Source organism: Narcine bancroftii, chromosome 1 (assembly GCF_036971445.1).
Source record: "Narcine bancroftii isolate sNarBan1 chromosome 1, sNarBan1.hap1, whole genome shotgun sequence".
Lineage (NCBI taxonomy): Eukaryota > Metazoa > Chordata > Chondrichthyes > Torpediniformes > Narcinidae > Narcine > Narcine bancroftii.
In genome coordinates, this window is record NC_091469.1 from 196,474,394 (window position 1) to 196,491,567 (window position 17,174).

The following is a 17,174-nucleotide window of genomic DNA, read 5'->3' on the forward strand; positions in this document are numbered from 1 at the left end:
ACGTTGGAGTTCATGCAGTTTATCTACGGGTCTGTGTGATGGCCTGACTTCATGGATTCAAAATACTCCATGCTCCATCTAGTGGAAATAGCATACAATTGCAGGCATTGGACAAGCGACGCTTATACAAGGCCATCCCTGCAGAAAGGAGGATTTACTGCAATACGATTAATTATGTGCAGACATAGTGATGCTATTGGGCAACACAGCCACACTAGCCCATTTCTCAACACAAGTCAGAATCACATGTCATGAAATTTGTTTTGCGGCAGCAGTATCGTGCATTACAAGTACTGCACAAAAATGCAATGGTTTATAAATACAATATTTAAAAATAATTAGTGCAAAAAGAGAAAAAAAGTGAGGCAGCATCTACAGCTCATGGTCTGTTCAAAAATCTGATGGCAGAAAGGAAGAAGCTGCTTTTGCAACGTTGAGTGTTAGTCTTCAGATTCCTTTGGCCTCCTTCCTGATGGTAGCAGTGAGAAAAGGACATGGTGTGGGTGGTAAGGGTTTTTGATGAGAGAGGCATGCCTCACTCTGTCTCACTCTTGAGACATGTCTCTTAAATATGTCCCTTATGTCCTAATTGTAAAGGAACCAACATTCAGAGGCATTTGCAAAACAAACTCTGATCAAAACTCAAATTAGAAAAGCAACTATACTTCTAATGCAAGGGTGGTCACAGCATTGGGCAAATCCTCTGGAATTTTAAGAGTGGTATGCGCATAAAAAGGGAGGTGTAAAAGCTCAAAAAGGAGGACAAATCTCCAAATCCTTCTTGCTTCATTTCTTTAATTCCTGTGGTATTAAAAGCAAAATTAGTATGTTCAGTAAATAAAGTTTCCCATTTGAGTAACCAGGAGGAAGATGAAGTTGTGTTCTACACTAAAACACTGGTGGATTCCAGATGGAACCTCCAAACACCAGACATCCCAGCCAGTAACATTTGAGGGAATTACATGCAAGTAAATAAAAGTCTCCTGGCATTAACTCCTGAGAAATCAGCCGTTGCAACAACCTGAATATCAATAGTGCCTTTAACCTGGCAGAATGCACCAAGTTGGAGTGTTACTCAAACAGCCAACTGTTGTCCTAAACACCACAGTTAGCACAACGTTATTACAGAGCCAGCAAGCCAGGTTCGATTCTGTCACAAGTTGGTACGTTCTCCCCATGACCTACACTCCAGTTTCCTCTCACCCTCCAAATACGTTAGGGTCGGCAGGTGAACGGTGCAGCCAGATAAAGCAAGTAAGCCTTGTCAGTAATGTGGATATTCAGGAGTCAGAGTGGATTAGGTTGCCAATTCCAGGGACTGGGGCCAAGCAGAGGAAAGCCGAACCAGTAACTGTGGTGTGATAAAAGCTCAGAATATATAGGGACTGAAAGTGGGACTGCAGAGCGAATGATCAAGGAGATAGTGAGCGAGAAAACTCATGAAGAGAAAGGCAAGAATTTTGCAACGATTCGTACAAGTCAGTGAGTGTAGGGGTTATGAGGGAAATTTTATTTACAACACGGTAGAAGCAGATTCTGCCACTGAAACCTGAGCCATCCAAATACAAACCCTGTATGTTTAAAAGGTGGAAGGAAATTAGAGAATCTGGGGAAAACCCACGCAGACAATGGGGGAGAATGTACAAACTCCTTACAGAGAGTGCCAGATTCGAACCCGGGTTGCTGGTGCTATGATAGCATTGCACTAACTGCCAAGTTAACCATGCCACCCTGAGGGGTCGGGTCATGGGCAGTAGGAAAGAGGAGACCACCATCAATCTGCTGGAAACTCAAGGCATGAGTGAGGTTTTTGGCTGGAAATTAGAGAGGGTGGGGAGGTGGGAAGATCAAACAAATCAGGTCAATTCAGGAATGGCCAGCAGTCAGACATGCTCAGATGCTTAAAATATTTCAGGGGTCGAGTCCAGAGTTGGAGATGGCAGACTAATCATGGAGGCAAACTAGGGCAATGGAGGGGATGGGGTCATTGCCAAGGAGAGGGAGCAGTCAAGAGAGAGATGGAATCTTGGGGCAGAGGGAGGAGTCACAGGTACAAGTGGGTTGACGGCATCTCTGCTCAGTCTCGCCAAAGAACCCATGGAAAGGCAAGAGGTGGAAGAGAAATTCATTCTTCTTCCATGACACAGGCAGAAATCGGAGAGAGGCATGCAGACACCGTTCACTACTCTAGGACATCACTGTGAATCAATGCTCACTTTGCATGCAGCAGGCAGGGCACAACTCAGAAGCAACATTAACACTCAAACACTTCTATCACCACCTGCCTCACCCTGTGACCTACAGCACAAACATCAATACCTGGTTGACGATTCGGGAACCATCAGGTCCCTGTGGGAATGAGGAATTCAGTCAGTTACTGACAGACTCCACTTCAAGTGGACATTAGATTTAAAAAAAATAAAACCAGATGTACTCAGGCCTGCCCAACTACTCCACTGGATCATGGCTCATCCAACTTACCCAACATCCAATTTCCTGCCTTTAGTCATACATTTTTAATCCTCAAGGAAAGTGAGTTCCAGCTTTGAACACATTTGAGATTTTAGCTCCACAGCATTTTGGGGAAAAGTAATTCAAAGAACACATCCATTTGAGAAAAGAAATTATTCTCCCATCTGAAACTGATGCCCCCCATTCCCACTCCGTGCCCCTCAGTCCAAGACATTTTCCTGGAGGACAACTCCCAGTATTTATTTTCAAGCAGCAAGAAAAACTGCTGACAGAGTCTGAACATGTAAACAGACACAGCTGGGTCACACACAACGTTCCCTCCCATTTTAGTCCCACGCTTCAGCATTGCATCCATTACCACCCTGTCCATGTAGTTAACCAAATGTTTCTTAAAGGAAGCTAACAAACATGCCCCCACTACTTTGTTTGGCAGCTCGTTATGTGCCCACCACTGTCACCATAACCTCATCTCTGCCCTTCATGATTTTTATTTTTCTTTGGCTTGGCTTCGCGGACGAAGATTTATGGAGGGGGTAAAAAGTCCACGTCAGCTGCAGGCTCGTTTGTGGCTGACCAGTCCGATGCGGGACAGGCAGACACGATTGCAGCGGTTGCAAGGGAAAATTGGTTGGTTGGGGTTGGGTGTTGGGTTTTTCCTCCTTTGCCTTTTGTCAGTGAGGTAGGCTCTGCGGTCTTCTTCAAAGGAGGCTGCTGCCCGCCAAACTGTGAGGCGCCAAGATGCACGGTTTGAGGCGTTATCAGCCCACTGGCGGTGGTCAATGTGGCAGGCACCAAGAGATTTCTTTAGGCAGTCCTTGTACCTTTTCTTTGGTGCACCTCTGTCACGGTGGCCAGTGGAGAGCTCGCCATATAATACGATCTTGGGAAGGCGATGGTCCTCCATTCTGGAGACGTGACCCATCCAGCGCAGCTGGATCTTCAGCAGCGTGGACTCGATGCTGTCGACCTCTGCCATCTCGAGTACCTCGACGTTAGGGGTGTGAGCGCTCCAATGGATGTTGAGGATGGAGCGGAGACAACGCTGGTGGAAGCGTTCTAGGAGCCGTAGGTGGTGCCGGTAGAGGACCCATGATTCGGAGCCGAACAGGAGTGTGGGTATGACAACGGCTCTGTATACGCTTATCTTTGTGAGGTTTTTCAGTTGGTTGTTTTTCCAGACTCTTTTGTGTAGTCTTCCAAAGGCGCTATTTGCCTTGGCGAGTCTGTTGTCTATCTCATTGTCGATCCTTGCATCTGATGAAATGGTGCAGCCGAGATAGGTAAACTGGTTGACCGTTTTGAGTTTTGTGTGCCCGATGGAGATGTGGGGGGGCTGGTAGTCATGGTGGGGAGCTGGCTGATGGAGGACCTCAGTTTTCTTCAGGCTGACTTCCAGGCCAAACATTTTGGCAGTTTCCGCAAAGCAGGACGTCAAGCGCTGAAGAGCTGGCTCTGAATGGGCAACTAAAGCGGCATCATCTGCAAAGAGTAGTTCACGGACAAGTTTCTCTTGTGTCTTGGTGTGAGCTTGCAGGCGCCTCAGATTGAAGAGACTGCCATCCGTGCGGTACCGGATGTAAACAGCGTCTTCATTGTTGGGGTCTTTCATGGCTTGGTTCAGCATCATGCTGAAGAAGATTGAAAAGAGGGTTGGTGCGAGAACACAGCCTTGCTTCACGCCATTGTATTTATTTTCAAGCAGCAAGAAAAACTGCTGACAGAGTCTGAACATGTAAACAGACCCAGCTGGGTCACACACAACGTTCCCTCCCATTTTAGTCCCACGCTTCAGCATTGCATCCATTACCACCCTGTCCATGTAGTTAACCAAATGTTTCTTAAAGGAAGCTAACAAACATGCCCCCACTACTTTGTTTGGCAGCTCGTTATGTGCCCACCACTGTCACCATAACCTCATCTCTGCCCTTCATGATTTTTATAGAGCTTAATAAAATCTCCAACCTCCTGTGCTCCTGGGAAAACAGGCAAGCAGTTAAAAACAGATCATTTACATTCAACACAAAACAGGGAAGGAGATCTAGTCTTCAAAAAAAATCTGGACTGCTGGGAGAGAGGAAAATTTAACTCGTGAAAATTGAAAGTGACCCAGTCGCAACATTTAAACTGGGAAATTTCCAGCGTTTTATTCCCCAACATCTTCTGAATGTTACTTTTACAAGTGTTTATTTCCATAAATTGACCTCCAACATATGGATCTTGTAAATGCCAGTTTAGTTTGCCACCATCTTTAACGATGGACATGTCCAGTGACTACATTACAGTGTAGAGGACATTTGGCTAAATCCTAGCATTCCCAGCATACAATGATAGATCAATAGAGCAGTAACACTCCACTGCTAGCAGCCTCACACTTCACCCTTCGTAATGGACACAGAAATAGCTCAGAATTGAAACGCTAGGATTCTTTCGACTACCACTTATGGCTGGGTGTAATGCAGAAAAAAAAAATCTGTGGACAGAAAGGAAACCTTTGGCCAAGATAAATGAAGTCCAAACAGTGATTGGTTAAATTGGCATGAGAACTAATTCTGGCCACTTGCAAAGAGAATTCAGTATTTGACTGGTTGTAGGCAGCCCTGCCTGTCTCTAGCCAGACAGGCAAGTTTCATACAAGACGCCTGTGAACTGAATGGTTAGTGCCAGCTTCGCTGAATATGGAGATGCACAAAAAGAACAGTGTCTCTGTGGAAATGCCTGGCAGGTAACCAAGCATGTGAATGAGGCAGTTCTCGTGATGATCTGCTGTACACGCACACACCCCCACAAAGTTCAATCATGGGACTGGGACATCACACAAACAAGATCACACAGTCTGCTTATTGTTCTGTTCAACATTTCCCCAAGGATTGCTCGCACAACATCAAAGAAAAAAAATGCACAGTTCCCATTTTAAACGCCTTCCATTTTGAAGGAATTGATCTGGTGCCTATACCCGGGGTTGTGTGCTTGCCCAAGGTCAATGATAAAGCGAACCCTTGATGAAGATTAGCACTTACCTGAACTGGACCACCCCCCAGCTCCTCGTCCAGCTGGGCAGTCAAGATGGCAGAAGCCCCAATTTCATCCTGGGAGGAATCATTTCCCTGCCTGGAAAACAAATCAACTAATTTAGCTAACCTCATCTCACTGGGCTTGTCCTAGAGAGAAACAGAGCCAAAGCACTGCACTCCTGGAGATGCAGGACAGAGAACGAGTTAGCACCAATGGCCAAAATACTTCCCCCCCCACCCCCGAAGAGTCTTGAACCCCCCCCCCCCACCCCCAGGAGAGCTGTGCACTTGAGTTTGACAAACATCATTCTTTCCTCATTGTAACAGAAGCTAACATTGGACAACGAAGATTTTGCTTCCTGAATACTTTTGGGTTTTTTTTTGATTTTGGGCTGCTGATCACAAAAATCTCTAAGATTTTCCTACCACATATCGTTTTTTAAAATATAACCATTTTTGTGATTTCCAGTCATATTCATATTTCAAGTCTACTAGTATATTGTCCACAAGGCAAGCTGTTTTGGTCAGTCCAAGCCTGCCTGGGCATGCACTCAGCATAGGTGCGATGCAAATGTCGTCTGAGGCCTGAATATGCCTAGTTAGGATAGATGTAGACAGGCTATGAAAGCAGCTCACATATAGAGATGCTGTGCAATACATTGAGATAGACTGAACATATGTTGATGCACATGTTCTTCAGGCATAGCAAGTGCTCTTAATAATAGCATTTAATGTCTTCAGAAAGATTCAATGCAACAGGAATGTCTCTTCAAAGTTGCAACAGCTGCCATTCATTCTGTTGCATTTGTGGTGAGTACATGCTTAATGCTAAATTCAATAAACATTAATATAATGTTTCTCCAACTTCATACGTGATACAGCAAATCTGAAATTATCTCTGTGTTCAGCTTGAGGTTGTCTATCATAATCTCCAATTTTATTTCAGGAAGCAACCCTTTTTGAAAAAATTTGTTGTTCAGTGTAATTAAAACTTGCTCAGGTCTCAGCACCGTTCCAGGACAAAATGCAATGCCCACAATACAGACAAATTCTGTCTATGGATCCAAATCGTTGGCAAAATGAAACACTGCATTTGTAAATTAGTTTCAATCTGGCTCATCTGATGAGACAATGACAGATTAATGGCACTTACATCTGACTGAACAGACTTGTACCCTTCTTGCTGGAGGAAAGTGAGACCCTCCCGTCAAGTTCATTATCATCTGACTGCATACAATCAGACAAAACAAACATATACAAATACTAAAGAAATAAAAAATACACACACAGAAATAATTTACTCTTTTCATTCAAGAGGCCCAAGGTTACAGGGTACCATTAATCAACCTCACACCCTGTGGGAAGAAGCTATTTTCCAGCCTTACAGACCTGATTTTGATGCTCCTGTACCAGGACTGCCAGGTGGGGAAATACCTAGATCCTTCCAAAGCATTTACAGAGGTCATATAAGGCATGTCAACAGCTCACCAGAAGTAGATCAGGTAGCCATGTCTCCCACTAAAGGTGTAGGCATACTGGATAATGTAGCAGTCCCCTCCATAGAATTGGCCATAGGTGCTTAGATCCACAGGCACTTTGTCATTGCCTTCAATGCGCCAGATCTGAGGAGATCAGTAATAACGCAAACTGAAACAACAAAAATCCCATTTAACCCCCTCCCCAACCAAAGACATGCAACCCCAGATCCCCACTTCTTGATCGAATGGTCAGTTTTTTCTTTAAGGAGTCAGTCTTGTTCACACAAGCAACAAACCACACATCCTGCTGAACAGAGGAGGTACCAACCTTTGCTCGCCCTGGAGGAAGTAATGTCATGAGACCAGACTAGGTATGATAAAAGAATGAGTAGGTTGTGGTGGTGGGGGAAGAAAAAAAAACACCAAAAAATTTTTTTTACGTGCTCCTACTTGGAGGCTACAGTGCAGGTGGTTGTGAGGGAAGAGAAGCACCAATGATAAACATTGGGCTTCCTGCTTCCAGGATCAGTGAGCACAGGGCAACTTCAGATTGGACAGAGATCCCCTTCTTCACTCGATGTGACATGCCTAATCGAGAGCTACTTTAGTTCTGCACCAAGGAAGGTTAGGTTCTGGAAGACTAGACACATCAAAGTGGTAGACTCCACAAGATAAAAATAGTCATATTGCAGCGTAGCTCTATGGGATATTTTACCACGTCAAAAAGACGCTCCAAATACATTCCTACTTGGGCCAATTTCCACTCAGAGAAGAGGCAGCCGTTTCCATCATGGGCTCGTTTTGCCTAACTTTGGTGCTGGGACATCTGATCTTTTGCACCACCAGTGGACTTTCTGCAGATTTTGTCCATGGACATGGGTGCCAAGGACCAACGCAGTTGGCTAGCAGAAGCAGTAAAACCCCAAATGAATGAGGCCACTGAGTAAAAAAAAAGTGCAGGTCATTTTTGTAACCATTTAATTCATTTGACCAGATGATTTGTCAAAAAGGCCAGTGAGGCACCTTGGGGCAGAGCTTCCTGATTAATGACTGGAAGCCCAGATGCTGCCCAAGTTGATCAATACCTGGGAGCTGACAAATTAGAATCCTCACAAGTAGAGTTGCAGATCAAGTCAAGACCTGGAGCTGCCACAACACAGCTTGGGAAATGACCAGCACAAGCTCCAGGGAAATCTGACCTCTTCTGAAGCAGCTGACCTCTTCATTTCTGATTGTGACTAAGGCAGTGGTCATGTTCTCACCATTTTCTCTCCGGACCCATCGTCCACCATCCCATACTGGGCAGCCATGGCTCGAGACTCATGCAAAGTCGAAATGTCAAAAGGCACTTTCTCAATTTTGGCAATTTGCCCAGAGATGTAGCAGGTCCCCATTCCCTCTGTCTGGTATAGGTCAACCCAGTTCTTGAAGAACTGCTTGAAGAGTGGAGTCTCACCATATTGTGGTAGGACCTGAACCTGAGGAACACCAAGGAGGAGGGTTAGCACAATATCCTGCTTATACCCTGGGAACATTGCACTCAGAGAAAAGAGGTTACTTACACAGTTAGAAAGAGGAAATTCAAAATGATGCAGGGAACATCATGGTGAATAAATTGCATTTCATAGCTACCCGTTGGTAAATGTAAATACAAAATCCTTCCTTGCAGCAGGCTCAACTTTGAAGAGGAGTATTCTTGAAAAGTAGGTTCACAGCCCTAGTCTTGTCTACATTTAACCAAGTGTTGCCAAAGCATCTTACCTGGGTATGTTTGGGATATCCCATTTTGGAAATAAAATCTTCAGCACCCTTCAAAGCAGCTTTGCGCTCTTCTTGATCTGCATTTTTACCTTTTGCAATTCACAAAAGAAATAACATTAATCATCGTCAGACAGCATTCTGCTGAGGAACATATTCTCAATGGCTTCATTTTGTACCAGTGATCCATGCACACAAGTAATAACCCACCAAAGCCAGGGATCAAATTTCCATGTGGCTGTCTCAAGAACATGTTCAATGATGACTGGCAGAGGTGTGCTTAAGGAAGGCCATAGTTCTTCCCAAACTCCCCCGGTCCTTAAGGACCCAATGGTATTTTTAATTACTTAGAAGATTGAATATAGGGCTTTACATGCTGTTTATTGGTCTTTAAATGCATTTGAGCATGTTCTCACAGAGTACATTGATACGCTTTCACTGGGGTGTGATAAAGTCTGCAGATAACACTGCTGGTGGTGTGGATAGCGACCTCTAAAGGTCGGATCCAAGCCTACAGCTTGGATTTCAAAATTTGAGAGAAATCTGGACTGGTACATGTATGAAAGAGGTATGGAGGATATGATCTGGGTACTGGGTGATGGGACTAGACAGAAAAATAATTTGGCACTGACTAGAAGGGCTGATGGATCCATTTCTGTGCTGTAGTTTTAACTATTCAAATATAGTTGTAATTGTTTTTATAGTGTGTTCTTTTTTACAAAGTACTGCAGCAGGTATTTCAGTGAATATACACATGACAATCAATTCAACAATTTCAATCCTGGTGCCCAGATTTTTGGTTGTTATTCCTGTGCAACTGTTGGGTTATTATATTTTTACAGTGAGCTGACAAGGACAGCACAGAAACTAAAATTTAAACCAAATAGTCATCAGATATTCTCAGTATTTTTAAACACAAGTTTCCTCATCACATCATTCACATTGTTTTCACACACTGACCTCCATTCTTGGTATTCTAAAGCTGCCCGGCCGGCAGGTTAAAATACCTGCCCCTCTCTGGATTCTTTTGGTTAACTCATGGCCAGGGACAGATCCATGGACGCAGTCCAATTTTTTAAGTCAGGGTTTTACCCATACTATCCATTTTCCCCTAAATTTGGATCCAGAAAGAATTGCAAAAAAGTTTGATGCTCCCCCCCCCCCATAAAATCTCGTTGTGTATTTGGAAAAAAAAACACACACACACATATAGCATTCGTTGAAGAACTGGCTCTCACCTTTCCACACAAAGATCATTCCATTCGATCCATTGTCCAGAATGAAGCAATCTTCAGATTGCAGCATGTACTGCTTAAATGGATTATCAGCAGACACAAGGGAAATATCCACTCCTCCAGAGATGTTTGAGACCTTCAGGGAGAGGGCATCAAGAGTGTTAGTCAACATTTGCCAATATTTCATTTCACAGAAGGAAATGAGTAATCTTTAGGATGGAGCTTTGCTCGCCGTTTATAGGCCTTGCAAGCATTTTTCAAATTTGGACAAGTAAATCAGAGAAAGGTACAGTGCATAAAAAGGATTTGGGATGCAATTCTACATAAGCTGGCATCAGAATCTGCGAGTCGGAATCCATGAGTCAGGAGTGGGAACAACCAATACATCACAATTCCGCTGAGACTACATTCAACAAACCTTGCCAATCTAGTGTCCAAACAGTCCCTCTGGCCAAGATCACCATCCATTATAAACTAGGTGACAAAGGTGGTCAAACTACAGTGAAAAATTAAATCTCTGAAAATACAGCACAGGGTTATATGGGAAAGAAGAGAAAGAAAATTTTATTAACATTAGCAACAATATCATAACTGGGAATAGTTGTATCCACAGAAGTGACAATATGGATTGTCTCTACAAAGACTAGGCTAAGTAACTCAATGTCATCCAAGCATTAGACTCCAAGTCTTCATGGAGTTCAAAGAGGCTGTCACTGCTACTCTGGAGGCAGCCAGCTCTCCAAGACTACATAGTGTGATCCAAATAATGTTGCAGATACTTGGCTACACTAACCTATTCAATCAGAAGCCAGTTTACAGAAAGAGAAGGAGAATGTTGCAGTACAGAAGGTTGCATGAAACAAACTGGCAAAAGAACCTCACAGCCTGCCCAAGGCAAAGCCAACATCTCCTGAGCAGAGATCCCACGTACCAAGACATTTAATAAACTTCAAGGGAATCAGTTAACAGAGGCTGCCCTGATCACAATTTTAAGACAAAAATTTCTCCAGAGAATTGAAAGAACAGATTCCAAGAGAATTTCAAGTCATTCAATAGATTCAGAGGCTGAGATGGACTGATTTTTGAAGACAAAAAACAAAGCAGACTGGAGTCTAAGCCAAGATAAAAATCAACCAGGAATTTAATTAAACAGTGGTGCAGGGTGAAGGGGAAAGGTGGTTCTGTCCAGTTCCAGGACCTCACATCCTCAGATTGGACACACTGATCAATTGGTCACATGTTCGGAAGCCCTGTTGCAAAACTAGCTCCCTGCTAGCTCAGTGAGAGGAGCACCTCGTGGACTGATGTAGAACTGATTGGACCAGCTGTGTCCAAGTTTCACCTCTCTTCCCAACCACGTGAACAGTTGAGCCCAGGTTGGCAGTTGAGGAAAATCTACAAAGATCCATTTGCTTACCTTATTTCTAAATCATTTTTGTACATTTCTAAACGTCATGCTTTGTACCTTGTACAATTTAGCCAGTTTTCTATTGGAGGCATCAGCTTTAATATCGTTGTCTGATCTTTCAGAAAGGTCAGGCTTTGGTCCAAGAACCTTAAAAACAGAGAAATTTTAAAGTCACAAACCTGAAATGCTTAGAGCCAAATCTAAAATTCATCAATTGCATCCCTGCATCTTACTGAATTATTCCCCACCGTGGACCTAATCACATGGACATTTCACCTTGGAGACTCCACATCCTGAACAAAGGGCCCAGAGTTCAACAGAATATAAAGTGATGGAGGCACCCTCCTAACCTGGGCACCACAGTGGCACAGGCAGTAGAGACCCAGGTTCTATCCCCACCTTGTGTGCTGATTATGTGGAGTTTGTGCTTTTGCCCTTCTTCTGGGTGCCTCGGTTTCCTTGAACATCTCGAAGATGTGCAGATTGGCAGCTTAATAATTGACTGTTGTAAATTAAACCCAGTGTGCAGGCAGGTGGTAGAATCTTAACTCCCTCCAGTAAGCGGGAAGAATTAAAATAAAAGATCAATACAAATCTAACAACGCAATACTATTGCAGCACCAGTGACCTATTTCAAATTCAGTGTCTGTGCAAGTTTTCTCCAGATGCTTCGGTTTCTTCCCACGGGACAGAATTTGTAAGTTAATTGGTGCGTTTTTGGTGGCACAGGCTTGTGGACCACAACGGCCTGTTACCACGGTGTATGTCCAAATTTAAAAAAAATAACATTTAAAGCAGCCTTTAGTATTCAAACCTATTAAATATTTTGTACAATACACAAAAGCACTGGAGAAAGTCAGCAGGTCTGTATTTCACAATGAGCCAGACCTTACTCAGCAGTGACACCTGCTGGTACCTCAGTCAACTACAAGCTAATGGCAAAGATTCATTTTCTTTAACAGAACTCGAAAAGGCCTTAATATTTTAGACTTCAATCATCACCTCAATCAGCCTTTCTGGCTCCCTTCCTTCTTCTATTATCCTCACATGGCCACGACCGCTCCTTTCATTGTCACGAATACCCTTGGCGAATTGTACGGCCTTGAGCTGTTCAAACCGATTTGATTTTGAACCACACCATTGTAGGATTTCCTGAAGCATGCAATACAAAAGAGGAATATTACAAGGTAGAAAGAATGAAGGTAGCATATTCACTACACAGGACCAATCATACACTTTACATTTGTAAAAAAGATTTTTGCTTACACTTTGTCTATGAAGTATTGCCAAGGGATAATGGCATTAACCGAGGATTAAGTCCCATTGTTGATCAAGGATTCTTTGGCTTGGCTTCGCGGACGAAGATTTATGGAGGGGGTAAAAAGTCCACGTCAGCTGCAGGCTCGTTTGTGGCTGACCAGTCCGATGCGGGACAGGCAGACACGATTGCAGCGGTTGCAAGGGAAAATTGGTTGGTTGGGGTTGGGTGTTGGGTTTTTCCTCCTTTGCCTTTTGTCAGTGAGGTGGGCTCTGCGGTCTTCTTCAAAGGAGGTTGCTGCCCGCCAAACTGTGAGGCGCCAAGATGCACGGTTTGAGGCGTTATCAGCCCACTGGCGGTGGTCAATGTGGCAGGCACCAAGAGATTTCTTTAGGCAGTCCTTGTACCTCTTCTTTGGTGCACCTCTGTCACGGTGGCCAGTGGAGAGCTCGCCATATAACACGATCTTGGGAAGGCGATGGTCCTCCATTCTGGAGACGTGACCCATCCAGCGCAGCTGGATCTTCAGCAGCGTGGACTCGATGCTGTCGACCTCTGCCATCTCGAGTACTTCGACGTTAGGGGGTGTAAGCGCTCCAATGGATGTTGAGGATGGAGCGGAGACAACGCTGGTGGAAGCGTTCTAGGAGCCGTAGGTGGTGCCGGTAGAGGACCCATGATTCGGAGCCGAACAGGAGTGTGGGTATGATAACGGCTCTGTATACGCTTATCTTTGTGAGGTTTTTCAGTTGGTTGTTTTTCCAGACTCTTTTGTGTAGTCTTCCAAAGGCGCTATTTGCCTTGGCGAGTCTGTTGTCTATCTCATTGTCGATCCTTGCATCTGATGAAATGGTGCAGCCGAGATAGGTAAACTGGTTGACCGTTTTGAGTTTTGTGTGCCCGATGGAGATGTGGGCATAATACAGCATTATTAACACAGCAAAATGGTCCACACCATTTTAGAGGGTTAAAGAAATCACTGAAACCATACAAGGAAATGTTAAGCTGGACATTCAGAGGGAGAGTTAAGATCTTAAAGAGGAGCAAGAAAGCAGATTATGTATTTTAGAGAGGAATTCCAGAGCTGGCTAAAGGCTTGGCCATTAACAATGGGACAACACCAGAGGAATTGGACTTGGGTACTTCACTATAGAAGTCCCAATAAGACATAGGGCAGCCAGTTAGCTGGGCAGAACACAATGACTGGACCCACACTCTGGGCTGGTAACGAAGGAGAAGGCCTAATTAGATATTAGAATCATTCCCTTTCCACACCATAATGCATTTGAATTGCAAGTAAAGAGACATTCGCAATACGGGGAGCGTAAAACCAACAAAATCTTTGACTGATGGGTGGCACGATTGGCATAGCAGTTAGTGCAATGCCTTTAGAGTGCCAGCAATTGGGTCTGGGGTTCGTATTCCTGTAAGGGGTTTTAGGTTCTCCCCGTGTCTGCATGAGTTTACCCCAGGGGCTCTGGTTTCTTCCCACCATTCAAAACATACCAGGAAAGTAGGTTAATTGGGTATAAATTGGGTGGCATGCACTTGTGGCTGAAATGGCTGGTTAGTGTGCTGTATGGCTGAATTTTAAATTTAAAGATAATTTAAATTTAATTAAAAAAAAGATTTCTACACATGGATGCTGGCAAACCATGGATGGCATTGATAAAAGTGACTTTTCAGAGAGGGAAAGTTTGCAAGGTCAAGGAGTGGGTTTGCCGATTTCATTGGGGGCATGGAAAACAACATGTTCCAAGTGAATGATGAAAGGTGAATGGGAGCATAGGATACTCATCCTCAAATCACATGGGAGACTAGCAAGTAGGGTACTGTAAGCTAGCAACACATTATTCCATTGTTAACTAATGAATGCAGACCAGAGGCCAGTTTCTCTGCAGCACCACCTCCAGATGAGCAATGAAAGAAACGTCACAGAAGAGAATAATCAGTTAACTATTTAGTGAGCTGCAAAATAAAACTGAATTTAAATAGAAGACAGTGAAATGGCAAGCCAGTCAGTCTCCTAGTCACTACAAGAGAAATATCAATTCAAATGGAGTCAATATTATTGACAAAATGAGAAAGAGGATTTGATGCCACTCAATTTGTACAAATGGAGTATAGGGCCAAACCTTCTCTGCCCCCAGGATTCTGAACACTGGCAAACTCCAAAACCCAGCAGTTTTTTGGGTAGATGACATCTGCTCATCAAATATGCTTTTTACACTGCCGCTACATAACGAGAATTTCTCAGAAAATTCCCACAACGCTGGCTGCGTAAAAAGTACCAGGTGGGAATTAGAAACCAATTCCCATCCAGAATTTTTCCTGTGGTGGCCCTAGACATTTTTGCAGCCAGCCTGCAGTCTAAACTGAACTGCAGGCTGTCCGTAACAATATGCTAATGAATATGACCAACCACCTTGCTCCTAGCCTCCGCCATACATTTTCCCTGGCCATCCATCGCACCCCCCTTACCTCCCTCTAGCCATGCGTCACTCCACCTCCACCCCTTCCCCCAACTAACTCAACACAGCAGCAGGGGGCAGTGCAGCTGAGCCCCAAGTTCACCAATGCAATGACAGCTCAATGCAGGAGTGAAGGCTGAATTCATTACCCATAATCCCCCACACAGCTGGAACTGCTCTGCCAGCGCCAGGGATACATGGAGTGGCTCCACCTGCATGGGGGTTATGGGTAAGGAAGATGGCCATTGACCCGCAGTGAGCCAGCCGCAGCCAGCTTCTCTCCCACCAGTTGCTCAGGGCTGATAGTCACCTTTCCACTGAAGGCAAGAGATGGAGGGGACAGGGATGACAGGGTCATTTTTAAAACTCAGTTATATTTGGAAGCAACTTTCATGGCAAAGAGAGCTGCAGAATCCCCCTACGGAAGAAGTCTTTAAAAAGAGTTCATTCTGACGTGGTGTTTGAGCTGTAATGCTGTATTGTGCATTTAATGCATTTGCACCATTTGAGATGTCAGCGATGTCTGAGCTAGTTTTACTTTAAAATAAACAAAAACGCTAGTGATATTTTTTTTTAAATGGTCTTTGTTGAGTCCAAGATTGCGACGCAGCAGCAGCCCAGAGTGTCCTCTCCAGACCTAGTGCTACTGTAACTCTAAGTAAAGCACCGTGCACAATTTTTAAATTGGAAAGAGATGGGCGGTAGAGCATCATGAGACAACTGCTGCATTATGGAAATTCCCAAGCAATAACAGACCTTCAGGAGGAGGAAGCTGTGCAGCCTTGACTGCTGTGAAGATCAAGTCTTTACAGTGGGGACGAGGCCTTTAGTCTTTAGCTTTGCTGTTGCTGGCGGCTGAGGTTCCATGAAGGGTGTGCCGTGGTGTCTGGAGCAGCAGTGTGGTATGCCTGGTTTGGGTGGGGGGGGAGGGGTCCTAGAAGTTGCAGGGCCCAGTGGCCCTTTCGAGTTCCTATGGATTGTGAGCTGTGTGGCAGTTTCTTCACTCAAGCTATCAGACTTTTAATAGCCAGAGTCTATTATATTTCTGCAATCCTGGTCCAAGATGGCAGCATGGCAGCAGCCCCCAGTGGCCTCTTCGGAGATGGTGGCAGTTTCTTCACTCAAGCTATCAGACTTTTAATAGCCAGAGTCTATTATATTTCTGCAGTCCTGGTCCAAGATGGCAGCATGGCAGCAGCCCCCAGTGGCCTCTTCGGAGATGGTGGCAGTTTCTTCACTCAAGCTATCAGACTTTTAATAGCCAGAGTCTATTATATTTCTGCAATCCTGGTCCAAGATGGCAGCGTGGCAGCAGCCCCCAGTGGCCTCTTCGGAGATGGTGGCAGTTTCTTCACTCAAGCTATCAGACTTTTAATCGCCAGAATCTATTATATTGTACCTTGTCTCGACTGTGCCTATTGTCGTTTTTTTATTAATTACTGTATTGTTGCACTGTTTTATTTATTTATTTAGCTTGATCTTGCATAGTAATAGTGTCGTCTTACGCTTTTTTTGTGTAGCCTCATGCTATTTATGTAGCGCCATCGTATGGGAGAAAATGGTCTCTTTTTTTTAAAAATTGTGTACTGCATTTGCAGTTTGGTTTTAAGATGACAAGTAAAGGCTACTTGAACTTATTTATCTAAATTCATTTAACACCCACATGCCCCCGTTTTGTGTGATTTTGCTCAATTTTGAAACATCGCAACTACTTAAAGGGACCGCCATTTTAAAATGACTCCGAAATCTGGAAGATTCCATACAACAGCAGGTGTCTGGTCCTGACGATCCCGGATAAAAGGTTAGACATCTGTACAAGTTGAATTTTAAGCAACTCATTAGATTAATTATTTTTTTTTTTTTTTTTTTTTTATAAAGGAGTGCACAAACCCCAATGTTCTTTATCCTAGTTGATCAGTCAACACCCAGTGCAAAAAAAAGACATTAAAAACTGGGGATGGCATGGTTAGTGCAACTCTATTACAGCACCAGTGACCAAGGTGCAAATCCTCCACTATCTGTAAGGAGTTTGTACATTCTATCGTGACCCCATGGGCTCCTTCCCACGTTTCAAAGATGTTCA

General features: G+C 44.1%; 1 protein-coding gene across 5 annotated transcripts in view; it reads right to left on the reverse strand.

Moving 5' to 3' along the window:
* The window catches only part of gsna (gelsolin a), a 65,824-nt gene that overhangs the window by 18,023 nt on the left and 30,627 nt on the right, over positions 1–17,174 (reverse strand). For 3 of the 5 annotated variants that reach the window (XM_069887399.1, XM_069887409.1, XM_069887420.1), the window contains 8 exons: positions 12,365–12,514; positions 11,420–11,509; positions 9,958–10,090; positions 8,723–8,811; positions 8,224–8,439; positions 6,972–7,105; positions 5,490–5,580; positions 2,320–2,349 (listed from right to left, as the gene is read on the reverse strand). In XM_069887399.1, coding sequence (XP_069743500.1) covers positions 2,320–2,349; positions 5,490–5,580; positions 6,972–7,105; positions 8,224–8,439; positions 8,723–8,811; positions 9,958–10,090; positions 11,420–11,509; positions 12,365–12,514 — 933 coding nt within the window. The remainder of the gene's footprint in view (positions 1–2,319; positions 2,350–5,489; positions 5,581–6,971; positions 7,106–8,223; positions 8,440–8,722; positions 8,812–9,957; positions 10,091–11,419; positions 11,510–12,364; positions 12,515–17,174) is intronic. The other 2 variants (XM_069887435.1, XM_069887428.1) reach the window with 1 other exon arrangement.